Source organism: Triticum urartu, chromosome 4 (assembly GCF_003073215.2).
Source record: "Triticum urartu cultivar G1812 chromosome 4, Tu2.1, whole genome shotgun sequence".
Lineage (NCBI taxonomy): Eukaryota > Viridiplantae > Streptophyta > Magnoliopsida > Poales > Poaceae > Triticum > Triticum urartu.
The window spans coordinates 2,204,346-2,229,331 of record NC_053025.1 but is presented as its reverse complement, the minus strand read 5'-3'; the positions used below and the strand labels follow the sequence as shown (position 1 = coordinate 2,229,331).

Here is a 24,986-nt window from a genome sequence, read left to right as displayed (position 1 = left end):
CCAAAGTGATGATGACTTTAATAAACTAAATTAAGTGAACTATGGAACCAGTATCTCATGTTCCTTTAGTATATCTCATCTCAAACGTCAAGTAAGTCACTTTTTTTCTGCGGTACCAAAGGAAGTAAGCAATGCCCTCAACATCTTACTTAAACAAACATGATGCGATTAGCTCAAGAGAAACTATGCCATGATGAAGCTTTCCATTCGTTGTTCTAGTCCGTACCCGGATCTTGTGGGGTTGAGGTTGTACTGCATGCATGGTGGAGGGGCGCAACGGCCAAGAGAACGAGCAGAACGCCAAGCCAAATTCATAGCTTAAGGATGGTACGCGCGAAGAGATGGGATCGCCCGCCGCGGTCGACGCCAATTCAGCCGGTGCAGATCCGGCCTTCTTCTTCTTCGGTGACGGCGTGGGGGATTGGGGTTGGTTGCGTGGAGGACGAGGACGACGAATTTATTCCTCTCGCCGGGCAGGTCGAGGACGGAGAAGGTCAGGAGCGGCGAGCGGTGGCGAATAGATCGGAGGAGGATTCTGAACTGGATCGAGTAGACATGGATCTGGTCATCAGGTGATCGGTTCAAGAAAAGATATTTCCCCCTGGACCATTATGCCCTTATCGCAAGTAACATATTAAATTTAATCAATTAAAATTCCCCGCAAGATCTGACGGCTAATAAAAATCAGACGTGATCAGACATGTAAGTACTGCTAAGTACTCCGAGTACTAACCCAATCACCGTAAAACTGCTCATTAGAAAAACGTTTGTAGTTTTTTTAAAAGTAGAGTCTATATTTAAAAAGTTCACTGTACATTATAAAAAAAGTTCATGGTACATTAAATAAGTTAACTGTATATAAAAGAAGTTCACCGTACACTTAGTAAAATCTTGAGTTTGTATTTATAAAAATTTCAACCTCTATTGGAAGAAAATTCAGCATATAATAAAAAAAATATTCACCTTACACTGGAACATTTTAAAACTGCAGAATAGAAAAACCCCCCGGAGGAAACAAGGCCAAAATAAAGAAACTGATAAATGAGAAATAAAATTAAAATAAAGAAATAAAAAACAGAATGAAAATTAATAAAAATAGAAAACCAAAAAATGTAAAGAAAAAACAGAAACTAAAAAAACAGCACTAGGCCGGCCCATTGCGTCTCAGCTGGTAGGGTTGTGTGGTTGGAGGCTCCTCCCAGGTTTGTGGGCCAAATAGGGATTGTGGATCTATTGGACATCCGTTGGTGATTTTTGATGATCGAAATGTGCATTTCTATGTCCGTTTGGTCATCTACGTAGTTTTATTCATTTTGCATGCTTTAGTATGGCTATAGAGTATTGGATATGAGATACACAGATGTGAATGACATGATTTAAGGAGCCCGGTCAGTGCCCGCAGACGCATCCGCAGGCGTTTGAGGAGCAGGATTTGGTGACTGCGCATGTAGATGCTCTTATACCTACATTGTTTCAAATATGAAAGGCACACGTTTTGTGTTATATAATCTCTTGATAGCTGCCCGAAATCTTTCGACCCGTTATAATCCTAATCTATCAAGAGCTTTTACTTGTCTCCATTAGAAAAGAGCAGGTTTTGAGCAACCCGGGCATGCAGGCACGCAGGCGTTGGTGTGGGAAGGAAGGACCAGCAAGCAAGCTGCTCGTTCGTACGTACACCGGCACTGCCGACTAAAATTAAACATTTTACAGTAGATTAGGTTTTGTTCTTGTTCCCCGGGAAACCCATGCATGTGACCAACTATGTACGTAAGCATTGGCATGCAACAAAATATTTAGGAGCTAGCTAGAGATCCAGATCCAGAAAGCAATGCCTTCCTGCGTAGTACGTGTACACTGACTTTGCATATGCATGTGTATGGTCCCGGCCGGTCGACCACACCACACGGCCGGTATTATTTGTAAATCAGGTGAGAGAGATACTACTATACTGCAGCATTTTGTCGCCATCGATATATATGAATCATCTGACACCATTCATTCCGATTCAAATTCAATTAGTCGGCAGCTAGGTTTGTCCATATATTTTCACACCGGCCGCCGGTCTCGATCACACTACTGCTGCTGCACAACTACGGCCCTTCATTGTGCTTGTTCCCCGGGAAACCCATGCACGTGAGCAGCATCCAGTGAATTTCAGCCATGGGTAAGACTACAAAAATTCTACTCCCACCTACTAGTTATACAGAAACTTGACGTACTGTGTGAGGAGGAATAACCACAAAAATTAACCATCGACATATCGATCTAATAATGTGTAAGATTTTTGTTAAATTGTTACTCCCCATTTCATACCTGTGACATAATCAATCCCCTACTAATCACATAAGTTGTTTCTTCATTTCCTGGTTCTTTGGGTGTATTTGTGACACCTGGGTGTGGGGGCGCAATCACACTTTTCTGAGGGCATCCTGGACCGCACGATTGCGTCATGATTTGGAAACCTGTTTGGCCTTTGCATATGTTTTAATTTAGATGGGTTCCATGCATGCCACATTTGGCATATGCCACGCATCTCACCTCCCATGTTTTTCTTTTAACTTTTGAATTTGAATCTATTATATCTTTTGAAACGAAAGTGCAATTTATGCTTGTTTGGCATATCCATGTTCCTTGCGACGAGACCGTTGAAACAAGAACAACCTCGAATAAGCTTTGACAAAATTTTAAAACTTCAGCAAGTCACAACTATTAAAACTTGATAACCATAAACCCTAAACAGGAAATGAAACATGGTAAAACTTGGTAGGAGTATGTACTCCCAACATCTACAATTCTACATGACACGGATGGGATAAGCAGAGATAACTAAGACTAGTGAGATTGCGTGAAAAAAGGAATAATGGTAGGAGAATAAGGACTCGTACTGTCGACGATGATGCGTGCATGATTGTTTTTGCATGTAGCTGCATGCATGGCCTTGTCTGGGCCACTGAGTTTGTCTGTCTCTCCGAGGAAGAAGCTAATCTATGTACTGTGGAGCGCAGTGCACATACGGTGACACCTCGACTGGTCCAGCTAGACACGTACGCCCATGCAACGCCGCGGAACAAAGCAGTTGTAGTAAAGTGTCAAATACTAGGAGAATTACTATGCATTGCACGCAAGGTAATTCAGTTAATTTGGCGCCATGGATATATATGACCTGACACATTAATTCACGCATCAAATTCATATCCAATTGAATATTTGTCCATATTCACAACCCTGCGGGCAGTAGTACCACCTGCATGTACGTGGTACGGTGGTCACTGCACCCTGCCTGTATGCTGTATGGCATGCATGCATGTACATGCAGATGCGGATCCGGTGCATGATGCTGATGAATGAACTAATTTACATAGGAACACTACTATATGACATATATAGGGTTTGAGAGAAACCACATAATGTATTAGTTTCAAGTTAATTTTTCGGGTTTTAAATTAAAACTACACAGGAAAATTTGAAAGATTCCCGTAAAGCGCAAGTAATTTAGTGACCGGCCAATCTGGTTAAATTTCATACGAAATAGACATAGGGTTAACGTCTTGGTTTTAACTTCAAGTCCTGTGTCCCAACTCAAACCGCATTGACAAAATTGAATTTTATTGCAGTAGACTAGCAATCATTCAGTGTAAAATGTCAACTAACATCAAATTACAAGGAGAGTGAAGAGAGATGACGTGACATAGAGAAAGAAAACATGAATGTGACGTGAGTGACACTGCTGATTAGGAAAAAAAGTGAGAGCCAAAACTGGTAAAATGAAAAATAAAAATAGTTGCAAAGTGAAAGTTGGAAAGTGAAGACAAGTACAAAAATCATGGGAAGTAGTATTTTGGTTTCTCTCACTAGATAGTCATGACATGCATGGGGTGTGTTATCTCTTGCAGTAACTAGCTAACACTTAAGCCCAACACTAACATACAATACAATGCATACATACGTTCAGTAACACAACAACATACTAATTGACCAGCGATTTTAACAGCCACACGGTGGATCCATCCATAATGTGGATCTCAACTCATCTACTAGTAGATACGGAACGCATCAATGGATGGATGGATGGAAGTAGCTAGACTGCGCCATCGTAGTTGGACCGGAAGATGGAGCTGTTCCTGAGGATGTACTGGTGGTACACCATGGCCACGGCGGCGCCGATGAACGGGCCAACCCAGAACATCCACTGGTCGTCCCAAGCTTTCTTGTCGTTGTACACCACGGCGGCGCCAAAGCTCCTCGCCGGGTTGATACCGGTGCCGGTGACGGGGATGGTGGCGAGGTGCGCCATGAGCACGGCGAACCCGATGAGCAGCGGCGCCAGCACCGGGACGTGCGGGTCCCGGGCGATGCGCTTCGGGTCGGTCGCCGAGAACACGGTGTACACGAGCACGAAGGTGCCGGCAATCTCCGCGATGAGCCCCGCCGTCCTGGAGTATCCCGGCGCCAGCTCGTTGGCGCCGCCCCCGTAGAGCGCGTAGTGGTGGCCGCCGTGCACGGCCCTCACCAACGCCGCGCCGCAGATGGCGCCCACGCACTGCGCCACCATGTACAGGAAGGCTCGGGGAAGGGAGAGCTTGCGCGCCAGAAGCAGCCCGAACGTCACCGCGGGGTTGATGTGGCCGCCGGAGATGCCGGCGGTGCAGTAGACAAGGACGGCGATCGTGCCGCCGAAGGCCCACGCGATGCCCAACACGCCGGCGCCGCTGCACGCCTGGGCGTCGGTCTGGCGCTTGTGGCCGACTACGGTGGCCAAGGCGACGTAAACGAAGAGCAGTGTAGCTGTGAACTCGGCGATGACGGCACGGTACAAAGACCACTTGCCCAGCTCGCCTGCGTCGACCAGCGGCGCCGGAGGAGGGTCGAGGTAGTCCTTGGCGCTGCCGTTGCTGATAACTTCATTGTCGATGGCCTCCGGACTCAGCTTGCCCTGTGCTGCTGCCATAGGCATGATCAATCTCCGGCTCTCGGCTGATGAATCAAGGATCAATCAGCAATGATGGATGGAGATTGGGTGTCCATAACCTGGCAAGGATGCATGTATATATAGAGCATGGCCAGCATCAGTGAGCATGTATGGGTGCCCCACCATAGTGCCACGCACCATTTGCATCTTTTTATTACTGCGACAAGTGCCATTTACTACTGGTTTACAAGCCATACCTCTCTTTTTTGTATACTTTGGGAATCAACAAAAGGCGGAGCCAGCAGAGGGATCGGGTGGTGATGGAGATAGGGATAGTGAAAGGATCAAACTGGACCTAGAGGGGGTGAATAGGGACAACTACTAATTAATTACTTTGATTATTAGCAAGTTTAGGCTACGTGGAAAAGTGTGGGCCAAAACAATGCTACGGTGAGATATACAAGTACATGATGCATGCAAGGTCAAGTGAGCAAAGTTAACCACAAGTAAATGAGTTACGGTTAGGAACAACCAAACACCACACAGACGAAGATGTATTTCGATGTTCACTTCCTTGAAAGAAAACTTGTCACCGTCGTAGGGGTAGGTGTTACCATGAAGGTACCCTCTTATCCTTGTGATATCACCATGAAGGCAATTCTTAACCACTAGTGGTAGACCTTGAGGGGGAGTCCAAACTTTTACAAACAACGGGGTAAGTCACAAGTTGATTCCTCTCCTGGATGCGTGTTATGGAGAGAGGCGGGCAATATATTTCAACAAATGACAATTTCTGATACAAGACTAGAAATCTATGACGTTAGTCTCAGCTAGTACAGAGGTTTAGCCCCCTAAGAATAACAATTACTCAATAAACTCAAAGGCGAACCCAAATTCCTTCATTGGAAATATAGACCGGTGGCTCGTCTCTCTTTTCCTTCAAAGGAGTGGAATGATTTGACCAAGGGATGTAGAGGTTATGAAGCTTTTGCGATTTGGAAAATGGGGTATGGGAGCGTAAATAACTGTTTAAATTATAGGTAGTAAAAAGTAAAATAAATAAATAATTACAACAGGTGGAGAATATGAGAATATATCAAAATAACTGTTTAAATTATGTTAGTCGAAATACTTTCATTATCGCACATTGGTGAGATAGTTTTGAGCTGAGCCTTCAAAAGCATTTCATCAACGAGCACAAGCCGTGACATAATTTTTTTTTGCGGGGGACAAGCCGTGACATAATTAACCTCCCTGTATTTGTCCTACGCATTGTCTTTTGATTCCCTGCTCATGGATCTCATTCATCAGATGGGTTGTGTTGAGGCTATTTTCTTTTAGTGGTCTGCATGTGATGATCCAACTATTCCTCTCTTTATTTACTACTCTCTCCATTCCCAATTACTTGTCTATTTGTCTAGATACGGATGTATCTAGACATGTTTTTAGTGTTAAATATATTCGTATCTAAAAAAGTCTAAAGCAATTAATTTGGGACGGAGGAATATCTGCTAACCGGTTGGTGAAAGTGAATCCTTCTCCCCGGCAATCGAGCAAGGACATTGCATGGCAACCATCGACATTGCAGGAATTGTAGAGGGGAAGGACCAGACACGTACGCTGCCGACTAAAACCACACCAATTTGACGAAAATGCCCTCGGTCAGATCATTAAGCATACAAACGATAGGACAAAGGTACCCGCCACAAAATATGAAGCACACAAGGATTAATGGAGGACGGCGTAAGCTTAATTAGCGAGCTGTGGCATATTCCTGGATGTGTACGTCGTAGATCGGTATATGCATGCGACGCAGCATGGATGGACGGATGCAAATGGAGAACCCCCTCCGTTCCACAATACATGCCTTTTATTTGTCAAAATATAGATGTATCTAGACATGTTTTAGTGTATAGGTACATCCATTTTTAGACAAATGGAAGTCAAGTATTTTAAAACGAAGGGAGTACATGCGTGCAGCTGCCGGCACTATGCTATGCATGGCTCCCCGTGCTGTGTATTCCGGATGAACATGACTCTCCCATTCATGGGTGTTTTGCCAAATAAATATCCAGCGGTTGTTTTCTTTTTTCTTCCACCAACGGTCGACTTTTTTGTCTGGCGTCCAGCTGTGAGTTGCTAGCCTTTTTTTTCCCACCTCTTCGTTTTCGTAATCGCCGTACAAGTGCTTCGAAGGATGGCACCCTCAAATGTGACTTTGCCGACGTGCTTAGCCGGTCATCGACAAGGAACCAGAGGATTACAACAAGTTGAAGCAACCATCACTCGAAGCCTCAAATTTGCTGCTCTTGGTGACATCACATGATCTGACCTCCTAAGTCCCCATCCATCATTTCGTTTCGAGAGGCATCGCTTTTGGAGAAACAATTTCGCAGTTGGGGTGCTGCCACCAGGGTGGTTGATGTTGCTACATGACTATTAGGATCATGCCAATTGTTTTCATTTTTGTAAATAATTTGATGTGTGCATGATTCATGTCTTGACTAGCTCTGGAACATATGTTGTTGCAGAGGTGGGATGTACTCTTGATATTCATATGTTATCATTATAAAGAGAATAAGGAGCAACAGTAACCACCGGACACAGGGCAAAGAACATGGTGATCAAGGTAGGATTTTTTAGCACGCCAATGAAAATAGTGGTGATGATGATTTTTGGCATGCCAAGTGTTCTATTATGTAATGACTATTCTTTAAATCATTAACTCCTTTGTACGAGCCACATTCAGTGGTATTGGACATTGGTGCCCGTGTCCCTAGATCGGATCATGAGCTTTAGCTATGTTTTCCTTTTTTGGCCGGTCCAAGCCCTACCGCCGTAGTGTTTTCCATTTGCAGTGTTTCGCATGTGTAATCTCCTGATTTGGTTCTCTGTGACCATCTTTGGCTATAAATAGGCTGGTATAACTGTTTCAACAAAATCATGTTTATGTAATCATTAAGTTGGTCTTTTAATACTAGCTAGGTTCAAGCTGTAGAGTGAACAACCGACCACGAATATATGAACCCAAAAGCTCGATGGAGCATCTCCTTAATATAGGTCTCCCTACTTGTGGGTGTTATACAACGGTGTGGCCAGTGTGCCAAGTAAGTGACTAAGTTGACCCCTCACAAAAAAAATGTACCGATAGAGTTGATGAAGTTAATGCATATGCGCCATGATTAATCCAGGCTTAAGGATTTAGATTAGATGACGTAGAATTTCAATATGCAAGGACAAAACAAATCTTTTTTTCATCATATAGACCAATTAAATCATTTGACATAAGAGCAAGTAATTGCAGGCGCATAGCCCGCTTACATGGCACTTTTGCCTCTGCGGCTTAGAGAGACATGAACAAATTTGGAGAATGGGCTCCTTATGCAAGAGTCTGCCTCTACACATGCACCTAGGCAAATACAATAAATTTGAAGAAACAGAAAAGAGAAGGTGGAAAAAAGTACTAGTCTTATAATCTACTTTATAGCCAACTTAATTGTATGAGGGATTATAAATGTCGATTTTACATGACATATCAACATGCTGTAATGTTGGGGTATCTATATGTTGTACATGTTGAGGTAGCTATGCTAATTTTATATTTGTAAAATTAATTATCATGTGTGTTAAATATACCTCATGTGTTGCGTTGTGCTTGTGCAACATGGATGGATGATTAATGGGCTCCCTCAGACTGGTCATAGTGGGAGTAACTTAGATAGTAACATAACACACACAAAAAAAAGTTTGTGTATGTGATATAAGTAGTTAGTGAGGAGATATGTGTTTGTGGTAAATATTTAATGTAACATAACGCAACCCAAAACAAAATAAATCTACGTCTAATAAATGAAGGATTAAGTGATACCACACTTATGTTGCTACCTACTTCCACTATGACTAGCCTCATTGAATGAACTATTAGCATAAGGTGAAGCTAGTGTAGCTAGGTAGGAGCATGTAGTTCTCTTCGCATCTACAGGACACGGAAGGGATGAGAAGAGACAATTTAGAGACTGGTGATTGATTGTTTGGAACGTTGGCATTGGTGCGTGTGAATGAAGGAATGATGGATGGAGGATCGATGATCCATCATGCATGAATGATTGTTTTTGTACTCCATCCATTTTTATTTACTATGCATATTAGTTTTTGATCAAAGTCAAACTTTGTAAACTTTGACAAAGTTTAAAGACAAAAATATTAATATATACAATAACAAATCAATATCATTAGATTCAATATTGAATATACTTTCACACATATAATTTTTTTTATTATAAATGTTCATGTTTTTTCTATAAACTTGATCATTTTTTTGAAGTTTAACTTCAGTCAAATCTAATATGCAGAGTAAATAAAAATGAAGGGAGCATATATATAGTTACATGCATACATGGCCTGCTCTGGTCACACGTATACACACACACACGAAGAGAGCGAGAGAGAGAGCGAGAGAGACAGGCACGCACTGCACTGTCACTGTAGGTACGTTGACACATGAAGGAGACATGTACACATGCAACAGCACACACAATAATAGAAACTCATACAGACGCGCATACGGATTGTACACTGAAATGTACGTATATGTCGCATGCTAGCTAGGTAGCTGCAGCGTGAATCGATCTGGTCGGCATCGATCCGGTCCCCCCGGAACCATGCATGTGACGTGAGTTCGTACCTTTTTTGTTGTTTTTGCATGGTCACCACCACCTACTACCTACGTACTACCAACGGGTATACATATCTGTATACGTAGATCTTATATTTGAGATTAGAGATAGAGCGTGGAGTGCCACCCGTGCATCCAGGAGGCAAACTTAATTTGTACCAGGATCCATAGGCAGGAGTCTCCATCCATAGTCCTTACTGGTAGAAACGAATGATGTATCTATCAATCTATTATAAATATACACATATCCGATCAATATGATGTATCAAGAGGAGTTTACTCACTGTATGTACGTTGTCGTAGAGCAGCTAGCATACATGCATGAATAATACAACCAGCGGCAGTACCTAGCTAGACGCTAGTCTGCCGACATCGACATGCATACTTACGTGGCGTACCTACGTGGAGCTGGCCATGCATGTACGTGGCCCCATCACAAAACCCTTACGTGCAATGCAAACATCCAGAAAAGAGAAAGCGCAGACAGAGCCGCTCAAACTTGCCGCGGCAAAGAGCCTCGTCACTGTCATGTCGCTGCCACTGCATCTCCACTAATAATTCTTCGTCCGTCACTCCAATCGTTCTTTCATTCTAAGCTTCAACCATGATCCCTGCATCATTACAAATTAAGGACCTCTGTCCAAACAGTTACTGGCAATATTTCTTCTGATGCCACACTTTCCTTCCCTATGGGAAGAAACACTATACTGTTGGCCTGCCGGCCGTTTGCTGGGCTATCTGGTTGGCTAGAAATCGAGCCATCTTTGAGAAGAAACAGATTAAAACACCGTTTGAGATTGTGTTTTCCGTGTGCTCCTTTTTGCTATATTGGGAAGGTCTTCAGCAAGGTGATGGAGTCAAGGAGCTGCGCAGTGGGGCGGCGATGGTCAGGTCAAGCACTATGTGCATGATGAAGATGTGCGAGGCGGCGAGGAGGCCGATCGAGGGAGAATGATTTCGCAATCTCGCCTGCTTTCAGAGTTGCCGCTGTCGCTTCCAGCTGCTGTCCGTTTTCTATTTGGCTCTTGTGATGAGCTTTTGGCTGTAATAGACTGTAGTATTTCAGGTTATCGTTGAACTATGGTGTTGTCAGGTTTTCGCCCCATGGTGTTCGTTTCGATGTCGGGCGAACGCAGTGGGTTTCCTGGCAGTGCCCGAACTCGCTGCACCTCTTTCCCTTTTCTCCTGTTTGTTTCTCGGAACAATGTATTTCCGTTCATTTGCAATGGAAAGGGGTCATGCCTGGTTTGAAAAAAAAATCATTGCAAATTAAGAACATCTCCGACCAGAGATAGCGAATGTGCCTACAAAATTCCATCTGGGTCGTGGTATTTTGGGAAAACGCCTCCAAGAATAACTTGCGGTCCACAGCTATCTAAAAAAGCCTGTTAGGTCAACTCTAGCTGATCCCCTAAAAATAGAGGAGCAAAATGGCGGAGTAAACTTAGTGAAGGATTTTTACTCCACTAAATGTTGGTCTCAGACCTAACTGAACTCCTAAATTTAGCGGAGTAAAACATTAATTTTCATAAGTTCAACATAAATTAGCTTTAAACAACCGAAATTCGACACATAATGTACATAATCATCCACCGAAACATAATCTAGTTTTTAAACCTAAACATGAACTTGAACTTAAAATGAAACATGAACTTAAACTAAAACTAAAAATCGTCACCCTAATAGATGGTGAGTCAATCTGCCTGCGAAATCCCATCACCCATGGGGTCCGCCCTGTGCCATCGCTGCAGTCAGGGAAGAACCTCCGCCATTCTTCAAGGTTGAAGACCTCCTCGTCGTCGCCGCAATCGTTGCCGCGGTACTCCTCATTGTCTGAGAGGACGATGGCCTCCCCATCAACCGCGCGCTCCTTGAAGATATTCCTCTCCGCCTCCACTACCTCGGCTTACTGGCGGCAGAGGTCCGCCATGTACTCATGGGCGGTGGCCTCCACCGTGGTGCGCTCCCTCGCCTCTCGGTCCTCGTTTGCCACCGCCGCAGTCACAACCCCCGGTGGCGGCAGTTCGAGCTCGATGGGTGCCTCGCCCCATAGGAAGTTGAAGCGGGCAGCCACGCCGCGTAGTCGGACCTGCCACTGTTCGTACTCGAGGGCGGCGAGCTCGGCCGTGTAGAAGGAGTCGAGCCAGTGCCGCTTGTAGGTCTCACGGTTGGTGATCTCTGCCACCCACGTCCCCAACTCCTGCTGCTGGACGCAGAGGTAATTCCTCAATGGTTACCGCAGGGAGTTCACGGAAGCCAATGAGCCAATCCGATGAGGCCGCAACGTCATGGCGGAGGCTGCAGCTTGAGGACGCACTTTGCTTGTGTCAGCGTGGATCCGCGCTGCAAATGGGCAGTGGGGACTGCCGGCGACGGGATCCGGCCATTGGAAGGAGGGGGCGGCGGGGAATGTCGGGGGGGGGGGGGGGGGGGGGGGGGGGGGGGGGGGGGGGGGGGGGGGGGGGGGGGGGGGGGGGGGGGGGGGGGGGGGGGGGGGGGGGTCATCGGCTGTCAGGATGGGGAGCAGGAGAAGCAGAGCGATGGAGAGAAGGGTGCAGATTTTCTACTCCAACACTGAGTGGTGGAGTAAATATAGGCGCTACATAAGTGGTGAAGGAAACATTATCCTCCTCTATGGGTTTTAGGGGTTGGGCTAGAGAAGTAAAACCGGATTTTTACTCCTCTACCGATCTCCTTAAAAAGAGGTGTGAATCGGCGGAGTAAACTTACTGCAAGATTATTACTCCACTAAGTTTTGATCGGACCTGGCCGAACTCCTAAATTGAACATAGTAAAAAGCAATTTTTCATAACTTCAACATAGATTCTATTTATACAACTGAAATTTGACACAAAATATATTTCTCAACAGAAAAGAGAAGGAAAAAAAAAAGGAATTTATAGGGGCAGTGTTACCCCCTATATCCCCTATCAGCAGTTGCTGCTCCTTAGTGTCAACTAGTAAGCTTGCACGTGCAACACACGTCTGGACTGAAAGCATGTTATACAATGAAACATAATTTTCTTAATCATAATTTCATTTCAAAAATACATATTTCTAATTCCCAAGTCATAAAGATAGGATCTATTTTATTGACAGAATTTATCACTACTTTAGCTACTTTAGCAGCTTGGCCAATTACACGGAATTCTTGATTATTCTATTTCTTGATGCTCGCTATGTATAGTGGTCAAATAGGATTATTTTGTTTGCGAGACCTTTTACTATTTTTTATCATGTGGGAGTTAGAATTAATTCTTGTTTACTTACTTTTATCCGAGTGAAGCGGCCCCAGGTGTAAGAATGCCCAGATATCATGTGGGAATTGACAGGATTTATCGCTTCACTCGCAGCAAACCATCAGGTTGCATCGATATCATATCTTTATCACCAAAATAAAACATGAATCATGCTACTCATTACCTACAGGTCCTGACCAATGTAGTTCAATGGCCAGCCCTTCCCCCTGCGGTTGTACCAAGCGACGGCCCATACATACCCGTCGACGGAGCCGCTTCGCCCAACTCACAACAGCTGTCGTCGGCTCGCTCGTCTCCCTCACAGAACGGCATCGCTTCGCTCGCAGCAAACCATCAGGCTGCATTGATATCATATCTTTATCACCAAAATAAGACATGAATCATGCTACTCATTACCTACAGGTCCTGACCAATGTAGTTCAATGGCCATCCCTTCCCCCTGCGACTGTACCAAGTGACGGCCCATACATACCCGTCGACGGAGCCGCTTCACCCGACTCACAACAGTTGTCGTCGGCCCGCTCGCCTCCCTCATAGAACGGCATTGCTTCGCTCACAGCAAACCATCAGGCTGCATCGATATCATATCTTTATCACCAAAATAAGACATGAATCATGCTACTCATTACCTACAGGTCTGGCCAATGTAGTTCAATGGCCAGCCATTCCCCCTGCGGCTGTACCAAGCGACGGCCCATACATACCCGTCGACGGACAATGCGGATGCCCGAGCCAGTGCAGCAAGAATAACACTTATTACGTGGAGATCCGGACCAATATAGTTCATTTGACAACATTTAGTGTTCATTCTTCCATGGTCAGGTCCTGACCAATGGAGGTACAATTTTTTTTGCAATCTATCCATTTTAAATAGCATGCCTCTCCTGCAACTTTCAGAAAACGTACTGGCATGTCCTATGCCCAAATAATGGCCATTCCAGGTCCACAAACAAATTAAAAAATACAGGTAGTCGTTCGAGATTGCAAGTCTAATAGTAGCTCTTAGATGACAAATAATAAAATCTAATAGTGATCAGGATGGGCATCCCATCGTGTCTCTAATTTGGGGTTGTACTTGGCACCTTTTTTGTATGAATTTAGTCGGTTCACTCAAATTTTCATCTAAGCTCAATAAAACTGAGCCATGCATAGCTAGTCTTTCCACGGCCAATAGCAGCTTTACACAAAAATAGCTCATCATGAACCGGCAAAAGCATCAGCTACGCGATGCATGTGAAATCGCATCCCAAGTCCTAAAGGTATATGGCTATTGAATATCAAGAAACAAGCTAGAAAGCAGCAAGGCAATGAAAATGGATGGATTCCATGGCAGCATGATCTCTGTGCCCTCCTATCATTGTGAATCTTGATTAGGGCAGGGAGAAACTGCCGAGTTGCCTTCTTTGGTTCCCGTGTATAGACACCTGCAGCATATAACTTTTTGTAGCAAAATGTAAAATATTAACACTGTTCCAAATGGATTTGCATAGGCCCTACGGAAAAAAGTATAGTCGTGAACCATGGTGCATATATATAACAATGTCTGAATTAAGATGATGAGCATTACAACAGGGGGAGGTAATTGACCTTAAATCACTTATATATGAATATGTATACTCTAAATGTAGGCCTTGGGTGAGAAGCAAGACAGATCTGGACATTCAGTAAGTAAAGCCACAAACTTATCCACCTCTTCATCCCTGAATAACATATTTCTATAAGATAGTATATCTGTATATGCACTGAACAAAGCCCGCATGTTGGAATAGAATAGTACTCATGAATGTAATCAAATGAACTAAGAATTTGCTAATATGTCTAGCAGGACACATCTCTCATCCTCGTTCCTCCTCGGCACAATTGCATTCCATAGTATGGTTATACATATCCTCAAACATGTAGGAACTAATATTTGTCCTTCTCACATGCATGAAGAAATAGTTACATTTACGTGCTAGAAAACTAATTGGATGAGAAGTACATATGTCGCTCATTGTTGTTCTTGTATAAAAATAGTACGAAAGTGGGATCATAAACTCACCAGTCCTTGTTGTCTCTCTTTATTTACAGAGCATTTAACCTCTGCCTCACACAACGTATATATGTCTCAGCATTCGGCATGTACCTTTTGTCAATGTCAACATACTCAAATACGACATCTTCACCAAGTTCCAATGTAACAGGCTGTCAAGAAAAAAGATGCAATACCAAAGGTGAGAATGGCAGTCTATTGGCCAATATATTCTACTGTAATAATTAGTCTAAAGGAGAAAAGATGCATGATATGTGATAAATTAGTACAAATATAAATAAAATTATAGAAATGTGGAACAAACCTTGACCCTAGGAGTTGCAGCAACTATAATCCTTTTACCAGTTTCATAGCTCCAAATTAATGCAACCTAATAGTTTATCCATCCCTTCACCTGATGACCTCTTGGACTTAAATAGAGATGATTTCTGAAACAAAATGTGAGATGTTTAATCTGGGCCACACCCAAACACACTTATGTACTTTGTTTTGGAAAATATGTATTCAAATAGCTTGCATAGAAAATGGTGTCAAGAAAGAGCCAACTTAATCAAATGGCCTTGCTACATATAATCGATAACCTTCAAGCTATTTCGAAGTCCATATTTCTTTTATCAAAAACCATAATGAAGTTCTTGTGTCATAACAAATAACCTGTTGGGCAGGATGCAGAACCTGAATGTTTTTTCCATCTGCATAACACACTGCAGTTTATGAGAAACCGCAAAAAATCATATCACCCAAGAGAGGCAACCTACAAACACACATCAATTACATTGTCCGAAATAAATATTTCTAGCATCAATTGAAACCATGTTTGAACTATAAATGAGTAATGTATGTAGTTAGTGACATACAACGATCCAGCCACTGAAGTTTGTGCTCTTGAGCACCTGCATAGGCACGAAATAAGTAATCATGGGAGAGGGAAATCACTAATGAACATTGCAAGTTTGCAACTAATTTGTAGAGTGTGGTTAATCACAGTCGACCGGACAGAGAAGAAAGCACTCATGATCCTACGTACTGCTGAACACCCTCCCGATTATGCACTCCAATGGACTATTGTTCGCGTCATCAATCTGCACAAATTTGCAAGATGAACTTGGATAATGCATTTCAAGTATGAACTGCTAGCTAGGAGAAAACTGAATGTGGAGCACCTGACGAGGGTGACGATGCGCTTGGAGGTGGGAGCGATGCACTGGCCATGGTCGTCAAGGACGAAGCCAGCGGGTGGCTTGGGCATGGCGTCGCCCGACCATGCCCCCCTCCCAGCAAACCTCCCCCTCCCCCTCAGCCTCCTCGTTGTCATAGTCCCTATACCCTGCCTCATCGTCGAAATTCTCATCCAGCCACAGAGCGTCGGGCGAGCGGGCCATGCCTGCCGGCGGCGCGCGTCTGGATTGCTCCCTAGACGGCGGCCGCTCGGCTAAGCCTCTCGGTGGCCCGCGCCCTTGGTGGTGGCGACTGGGTGCGCCAGTAGGGCCTCCCCTCCCTGGCGTACCTTGTTCTTCGCCGTCGTCGTCGTGGAGCCTGGGCGGCAGCCCATACTGGCGGGTCTGCGGAGGAGGGCCGCGGTTCCTGGGTGGCGGCCTGGACGACCGCTGCTGCCTCGGCGGTGCAGTCACTCGGACAGAGACACACCTCCCGCAACCCACTCTTAAGCAGATTAAGCCTCGTCCCAGCGGAGAATCGGCTGGCGGCGAGACCGTGGCCCACGCTTAAGCAGATGCGAGCGCTCATAGGGGTGTGGCGACGGCATGGGGTGGTGGCGGGGCGGCGGAGTGGAGGAGCGGTGATCGGTGACCCTCCAAGCGGCTGGCGGCAGCAATAGAGGAGGGATGGCATGTGGATCGTGGCATCGTGCTCATGTATTCTAGGACAACGAAGGGGTACAGATGGATTAGCATGGGATCGGTGGGTTAGTGGAAACGTGGAGTGGCATTGGTGGGTAATTAAAGTGTAAAACATGTTTGATAGATTGGAGCCATTTGGACCATCAGATTGCAAGTTTCAACGGATAGGATGATTTGGTTCTCCGCCCTCTCGTGCTTTTATAGGGGTAGTAGATTATAGGGACAGAAAAGAGAAGGAATTTATAGGGATAGTGTTACCCCCTATATCCCCTATCAGCAACGCACACATGCAAAAGACGTTGCAGAAGACAATAAATCTACTACTCAGCAGGCCAGAAGTTGTCCCTAGAGCTTCAGCATAAGGACTTGGCTTTTCAGGGAGAAAACAGGGCAGCTCTTTTTCTTCTTCTAATTATACTAGTCGAAGGCACGTGCTTTGCACGTGTGTGTTGTTAACTAAAACTAGTAGAACGCCCGTGCGTTGCAACGGGCTGCATTGGCGACTTCTTTTTTTCTTTTTTCCATCCATCAACTAAAAATGTTCCTTGAGGTGATACGTGGATGGACAAATTTACAATCATACAAAAATATCAATGGTTTAAAATATATTTATCAAAAAAATAATTCTACAACACATCCGACATTAAGGTTATGGTATCTGACAGATAGGGAACAAACACAATGATGACTTACCATCAAATCTCATTTATATTTCAGAACATGTTTTTCCTACCAATGTGTGCAAGATCTCTCTCCCAATTCCCCCTTCCCTCGCTCCCTCGCTCTCTCCCCCTCTCTCTCGCGCACTCTCTCCCGATCTCAGGTGTGTTGCCTTCTCAAGAAGGCTCCAATGCTCTAGTAGCGGTCTAATGAGCTGGTCGTCATTATTCGGTGGTGACAACAATGATGAGGAGGAACACCGCAAGATGTTGCTGATGTTCTTAATCTCTCCATGATGTCATCAAGAGGGCTTCAACCAAGAACCATAATTTGATTGACTACCCACAAAAAATAGAACTATTCTTTACAACTTTCTGAAAAGCTAAATATAATTCAAAAAAATTATGAAGAGAGGTTAGTAAATAAAAATACAAGTCATGACTAAAATATTAAAGTGAGAAAATTATTATTTTTTACCTCATAACAGATATTGTGGCATACTATCTTTCAATATTCCTTATTTAGTGCCAATGTAAATTCCATACATTAAATGTCTAGATCATCTGAAATGGCCATGAAATTACAAAGTGGGAAGGTGGAACAACATTTACACAAGTATAGCATGCAAAATCAGCAACTTATGTGTATAGTCTACAGCTTCATCAGGGCAAGTAAAAAAAATCTGTCCGGCGTATAAGTTGTACATAAAAAACTGCAGTTAAACCAATGGACAATTGGAATGGATGTTGCCTACAATCGCTGTGACAACAGGCTCACCAGCAAGGTTGCACTTGTAGATCATCATTTTCTGTGCAAGGGATATCTTCTCAACTGAAATCTCCATTCCAAAATCACCTCTGGCCATGAAGTAATTGGTTTCCCACAAAGTGTCATCAAAGTTTACAATGCCCTCTTGGTTTCAACCTACCAATTCAAGAAAGAATAACAACATAGCCGACATGGTCACGGGCAAGCACGTATGTTTATAGGCACAGTAGATTTAGTCAACACAGCAGTTGAACGAAGCTAAGTAATCTGAACAATTTTACAAGTACCAAGAAATTAAAACTTACCACAGGAGATGCAAGAAATAAAATTAGGCAAAACTTGTTCAACAAATTATGCTAAGGCTTTTGTGAACCAAGTGTATTCATTAAGGAAAGCACATAGAAGAGAACCAATTATGTATTTTTTGACTATATAACACATAATAGACTATAATGTTTTTTTACAAACAGGAGTAGATGTGAAACATGTCCTCGGAGAGACAAAGAGTTCATGGGTTCCAGAATCAAGTGTGTATATTAACAAAAAGTTGGACGTTATAACAGTAAGTTGTCGAGTGTGTATATTAACAAAAAGTTGGACGACATAACAGTAAGGCAACTCAATGAAAGGAAGGAACATCATCTGTGGTTGCCCTGGTACTTAACTGACATGCAAAAACATTTCATCAGTGCAGAGAGTATCAGAAGTTCAGGAAGGAAAGGAAAAAAACATTAACAAAGCTCGATAACATTACCATCATAATAACACAAAACAAGGATATTTGAATCAGATTTGTAATTCAAGCCCAAAAATGTATATACTATAATAATAACGCAACCATCAAGTCTTTAGTTAATTCATAAAGAGCTGATTGTTTTTAAATGTTTCAGTCCGCTGCTTCTGTATAACAGTTAAAGAACATAAAGAACCACTGCCAACAAATTTCAGTTAACTAACCGACGAATGGATACATATCAAAACAACTAAATCTATAAGTAATGTAGACTAACAAATACGCATGACCATGAGTGCTTCACTGATTGCAGAAAATCAATACCTAGATAAGGTTAAGGATTCAGGCCAAAAATGCATACTACACTGATAACACACTACCAAAAAAATCAGCAAGGTTCAGAATTCAGGCCCAAAAAAGGTATACTATACTAATAATAAGTAACCAGGAATTCTCGATTTGCTTCACAATTCAGGCCCAAAATACATATTGTACCAATAACACACAACCATCAAGTCTCAGTTCATTTACTTAAGAATTGATTATATTTCAATGATTCCATCTCCTGCTATTCTTTAGCAGTTAAAACCAGGCTTCACCATGAAAATAGAAAAGATACCTAGTTCAGTCGCTCGTAGCTTTGGAGCATGCTTAATCAGTTTGTTCCTCATGAACCACATATCAGCGCACACATACAGACACACACGCGATGTGCTCAGCACCTCATGCTGCTAATCACTATGTCGTATGGACACACATGTATCATTGCCACTCAATGGTTTACCCTGAAAGAAGTAGGAACAACACAAATCAGAGATGATCAGGTTCAGTAGAATGGACGGATAGGCAGAAAAAAATTACCGTGCAGCCAAAAGTATACATCTTCCAGCTTTCAATTTTGGGAAAGCTTAAAAATAGATATAATGTCATTTTTGTTTCGAAAGTATACATTAATGCGGTTGAAAAACAGGTCCTCTCTCTGTTTAAACAAATAGATGTAGATTCATTTTCCATTCCAAAAGTATACATTAACATGGTTGAAAAACAGATCACATCACCCCAGCTGTTAAAAGTCAATTAATCTTTTTAGTAAACAAAAATTATACTCCGTATTTCAGAATTTGGAGACAAGGCTAACTTTCCGTCTACTAAACCGACCAAGAAGAAATTCAACTCAGCCATGAGAGCTTTAAAAAAAAAGGATTTTAGTGTGATCTTACCGAAAAAGGCTTTCGGCCCGCTTTATATATAAAGCATCAATCAACAAGCACCCAGTACAAACACACGCCCGCCACCGCAACACATGCACACACCCAGGGCAGGATACATAGGTGCTGAGCGCAGCAACACCACCCCTAGCACTACCCACACAGAGATGAAGCTACATATGACGAACCATGTGTTCCAAGGCGGCGCCTTCAGGAAGGGAACGACACCGGATCGCCGCCACCGCCCGATCCAAAGATCAGAGTTTCCCCCGGAACCGCATGACAGGCAATGAGAGCCGCGACGACGCCTTCAAGAAGGGAACGATCTTCGCCGCTGCCGGTCCGTTCGAAGATAGAACAGGTTTTCACCTCGGCCAACACTCATCGCCACCGAACGCCACACCCCGGACACCACGCTGCCCACACGGCCATGGTGACCGGGCAGCACCAAGGCACGGGCTCTGCCCACAAGCACCGCGCTACCACCACCAGGGCCGCCGCCCTAGCATCCAAGACCTCGACACCACCTCACCCGAGACACGTCGCACCCCAAAGGAACGACACCGGATCGCCGCAACCGCTCGATCCAAAGGTCACTCCTGCTGCACCGTGTGCGAGACGAGCTCCGTCTAGCCGCGTCGGGCGCGGGACGAGCTCGATCCTGCAGCACCGGGACGCGAGACGAGCGGGGAGAGGGGAAGTCCCGGCGGCGCGCGGGTGGAGTCGCCCCTCGAGTCGCCAGAGGAGGGCGACGCGGGGGTGTTTTTTCACTCTAGTGTGATCTTTGGTATTTCAGCTTCAACCGAAGCTAGCCACCATTCACAGTTAGACAATGTAAATCCAAATTTTAGATGGTTTTTCGTTTAAACTGAAGATATAACAGCCTATGCACTGCCACAATCGATGAACACAAAAATAATGTTCAATTAATTACTTAACGGCAGATAATCAGTGTACCACTACATGGTACCATAATAATTAATTAATTTGCAGCAATTCTAGACATCATTAACTCTTAGACACTGTAAAAGCAAATTGCAGATATATTTTTAGTTTAACCCGAGGCTACAACCTTATACGCACTACCACATTCGATGAACGCCACAACAATGTTCAGCACTACCACATGTAATCTGAATCTCCCCTGAACTTTTCAGTTTGACCACCCCCAGGCATATAATTGCAGCCTAACAAAGACGACATTGCTCCATGGGAGACTCATAGATTCAACTCGACCAAAGAATAAGATTTAATAATGGATTCAAATAATTAAGACGAAGATATTGTCCTGTGGCCCAAGAGAAAAGATATGTTTGGTAATTGGAAACGTGTGTAGATACCTTGATGGAGCGGTCTTGTTCAAAGGCTAGGGAGGCCTTGGAGAAGACCACCTTCCGGGTGAGCAACTTCTGCTGGGACTACACGTTGGCGCCCAAGTCCCTAAGGTTGCCAATGTTCCTTTGGGTTTGAAAACCTTCTCTTCACAGAATTATAGATCAATTTCTGAATTCTGGAGGACTGTACATAACGCATACTTCATCTGGAAAAATAAAACTAACTGTAATGAAAGCATCAATTGCAGTTGAAAAAATAGTGCTAAAGAAAAAGGAAAGCTTGTGGCTGCTAATTGATTGCAGCGTATGTACCAAACAAATTACAATGCACTAACACAACATGCGAATTTAAAGAACTCCCTATAGTGGATTCAACCACCCTGAACGAATGATATTATATATCAAGGGCATGAGTAATGCAGGTTTATATTTGTAACCAAATAAAGTAAAGAGTACATATTAACCAATGGAATTAACTGAAGCAATTAAATAAATTTGATACGGTGACTACAAAGCATGAATACAATGAGAAACTACACAAATTCAATCTAACCATGTGTTAGTAGATTAGATGCTGCAAAAGGTTGTACAACCTTATGGGACACAAGCAGCCAAGTTAAACTAACTGAGGGATGAACTTACTCAATGAATCAACCACTTTGTTCTTGCCCCTGGCCTTATCAAACTTATACACAAGCAAATCTTGCATAGTTGGAGAAAATGAATATTCAAGATCGAGAAGAACATCTAGAAGCTCTCGTGCATCAATCTCATTAAGTTAGTTGATTGGTTCCCTTACAAAGAAGCAAGGGAACTTGTAGTTGTACTGTTGTAGCATCTCCCCCTTCAATCCTGAAACTTGTAAAACAAAGAGCTGAACTATTTTGCCCCTTGAAGGATCAAATATAATGTATTTGAAGTTAGTAGGTTAAATAAAAAAGTTTATAGAAAATAAGATCAATCTATTTATTAAACAAAGCAAGCTACAAATGCAAACAGTGTGGCAGACTTAGATCACTTCATGTACCAAATATTAACTGAAATTTTATGGCATAAACCACAAACTTCCTGTATTGTAATGGATCACACACCAAAGAACTTACATTGTAATTAATTTTATCCTGCAAAATATTGTGAGCAATCTTAATTTCATCACAACACAAACTGCATCTAGTTTTGCTGAAGGATAGTTACAAAAAGTATGGAAAAGCTTCCAAGCTAACGGTCCGTCAAAATAACCTTCAGTAAAGTGTATGTATGGAAGTATCTAAATAGTCCACCAAAATCAAAATGCTCCAGAAAATGGATCCTACAGCTAATCTAGTGCGAAGACCATTGAGGTGTTGTTAGTTTTCCTAAATCACGAGAACCATCTTGATAAGGAAATGACACCTGTTTGGAAGATAATTATATCATAGTAGAGGTACTCGAACCCTGGGTGTTCATTTTGTTCCAGCCCTACTCAGATTTGTGCTAGTTCTAAAATAGTTAACAGAGATGCACAATGACAATGGGCACTAACCTGGGCCAGTGACCTAAGAATTTGGAGCGAAGATTACTAATTTTTAGCGCAACACACCCTCTGTTGGCGGTTAAAATACCTCATGTCTGGGCTCGTAGTTGAACTTCTTACTGTAATTCTTACTGTGCATCTTCCTTTTGAACATTTGTTCCAATGAACCTGCAAACCTGCATCCAAAACAATCGATCTCACGACTGGCCATAATAATAAAAACAATCCACATGACCTTGCAAGCAAGAATATAGATGTAATTGATCAAAAATGAGGGAGATGGAATTTGTGTAAGTTCTGCACCTGTTCTAAGATCTCAGGTTGTAGTCGGCGGTGTAGGGGAGCAGTGATGTCGTGGCCGCACCATGGGGCTAGTCCTTGGTGTATGGGAGTTGTGCCATCAAGGCCGCACAGTTGGGGTAGTCCTTGATGTAGGGGAGCAGCTTCATCAGGGTCGCACTTGCCATCAGAGGGAGATGGAGCATCAGTGTGGTGATGGAGTAATGCATTTCTTTTATCTGGTTGCTGCATTTCACCAATGTACCTTTGAAAAGATTGAACAGATTATCTTCCACCTAAAAGTAACATGGACATCTTCATGAGACTGTCTACGCACATGGATGCAAATAGAAGATAATTGATGTCTTTGTACCAGAAAGATGTAAATTGAATATTCGATGTGTGACTGATTGCTACATTTTTCAGTTGATGAGATACAATATTCAGTTAAGATACACTCCATCCGTCCCAAAATAACTTATTTTGGGTTGGAGGGAGTATATCATAACTACATTCCTATCATGCACTGAAGCTTCAAATTGTATTTACTTGAGACATCCAAGATAGAAAAAATATAAGAGGAAAAATAAATAAAGGTTCATGCATGAACAAAACCTCCAGTGCTTTCACCCAGGAAAAAAGCAAACGCACGGGGTTTTTACTGGAAACTAAAGTTTATCGACAAGAGAGGAAATTCTATAGCAGAGGAAAGGAGAAGGCATTGGAATCACAGATAATATGTGCTAATCCAACCAATACGATCAGTTGAAACTAATAAAAAAAGAGTAAAGGAGTAGGCATTTGCATCACAAACCTTCTCTGATGCAGAAGTTGCAGCGCTAGGGCCGGCTGCACATCTGAAGCCCATCTCACCGTAGCACCTACGCCTCCTGTGCACCTCCTCCTTCCTGCTCGCGCCGCCGGGGAGGGTGCCACACGCGTGCCGCCGTTTTCGTGTGACCCTGCCGCCAGCCAGCCTCCGGCGAGCGCCACCGCGTCGGTGAGTCCCTCCCCGTTCCTTCCTTCCTCCTCCCATCTCCTCATCTCTCCCATCTGTCCTATGATTCCTCGTCGCGCCGTTGATGCAGGACGCGGCCGCCGCCGGATCTTCAACGCGCACGGGAGCCACAAACCGCCCCCTGTCCAAATCAAGCTCCAGTCCCGCTCCCCCCTCCCCCGGGTATAGCACAGCGGCTGAATCCAAGGCACGGCGGCTGAATCGAGCTCCAGTCCCGCTCCCCCTCCCTCGGGCTCCTAATTGAGGTTAGGGTTGCGCGCTCGGCCGGCACGCCGGCTGAATCCAACATGGGCCTGCGGCGATGGAGAGGAGGGCGTTGGTGACGGCCATGGCTGGATCCGGTGACCGCAGCCTCCTCCAAGGTCGGGCTAGTGGGGGCTCGGGGCACAGGCGACTGGCGAGCGAGAGGGGTGGGAGCTCAAGAGCTGAGGAGAAGGCGACGATGCGAGCGGCGGTGGCGGACAGAAACCCTATTTGGTGTGGGTCGAGAGGTGGATGAGGGCCGGTTTTTTGGGTGCGTAAGTGGGTTGGGGTGGGAGTTGGGACGGAAAAAAACCTGGGAGGTGGGAGTTGTCCCTGGTTAACCTACGAAATTTCAGGACGAAAATAAACCAGCGGAGGTGGGACGAAAATTGACCGGCGGAGACTACCGTTTGTGATGTGTTTGCTCTAAATCAAGAAGCGAGTATTTTTGTAGCAGTTTGGCTAACAATTAATAAGATACAGTGAAGGCAA

At 43.9% G+C, this 24,986-nt stretch overlaps 1 protein-coding gene, 1 long non-coding RNA gene and 1 pseudogene across 3 annotated transcripts; all 3 read right to left on the bottom strand.

The window, feature by feature from the left end:
- Positions 1 to 3,891: 3,891 nt before the first annotated feature.
- On the bottom strand, positions 3,892 to 5,003 carry LOC125553310 (aquaporin PIP2-5-like). The gene has a single exon (XM_048717122.1). The coding sequence runs from the start codon at positions 4,955 to 4,957 to the stop codon at positions 4,082 to 4,084; it is 876 nt and encodes a 291-aa protein (XP_048573079.1). The 5' UTR covers positions 4,958 to 5,003; the 3' UTR covers positions 3,892 to 4,081.
- A 9,462-nt stretch (positions 5,004 to 14,465) lies between these two features.
- Positions 14,466 to 16,644, bottom strand: LOC125553291 (annotated as a pseudogene).
- A 1,196-nt stretch (positions 16,645 to 17,840) lies between these two features.
- On the bottom strand, positions 17,841 to 24,727 carry LOC125550108. Of its 2 annotated transcripts, XR_007301535.1 has the most exons (5): positions 24,048 to 24,727; positions 23,258 to 23,529; positions 21,448 to 23,130; positions 19,519 to 19,684; positions 17,841 to 18,322 (listed from the first exon to the last, which is right to left on the bottom strand). It is a non-coding gene; the product is annotated as an uncharacterized LOC125550108 (long non-coding RNA). The 2 variants fall into 2 exon arrangements; XR_007301534.1 differs by lacking the exon at positions 19,519 to 19,684 and having other exon boundaries at positions 24,048 to 24,725.
- Positions 24,728 to 24,986: the final 259 nt, after the last annotated feature.

Bases quoted from the DNA above. Each gene is read 5' to 3' on its own strand.
- LOC125553310 (XM_048717122.1), bottom strand. From the start codon at position 4,957: ATGCCTATGGCAGCAGCACAGGGCAAGCTGAGTCCGGAGGCCATCGAC.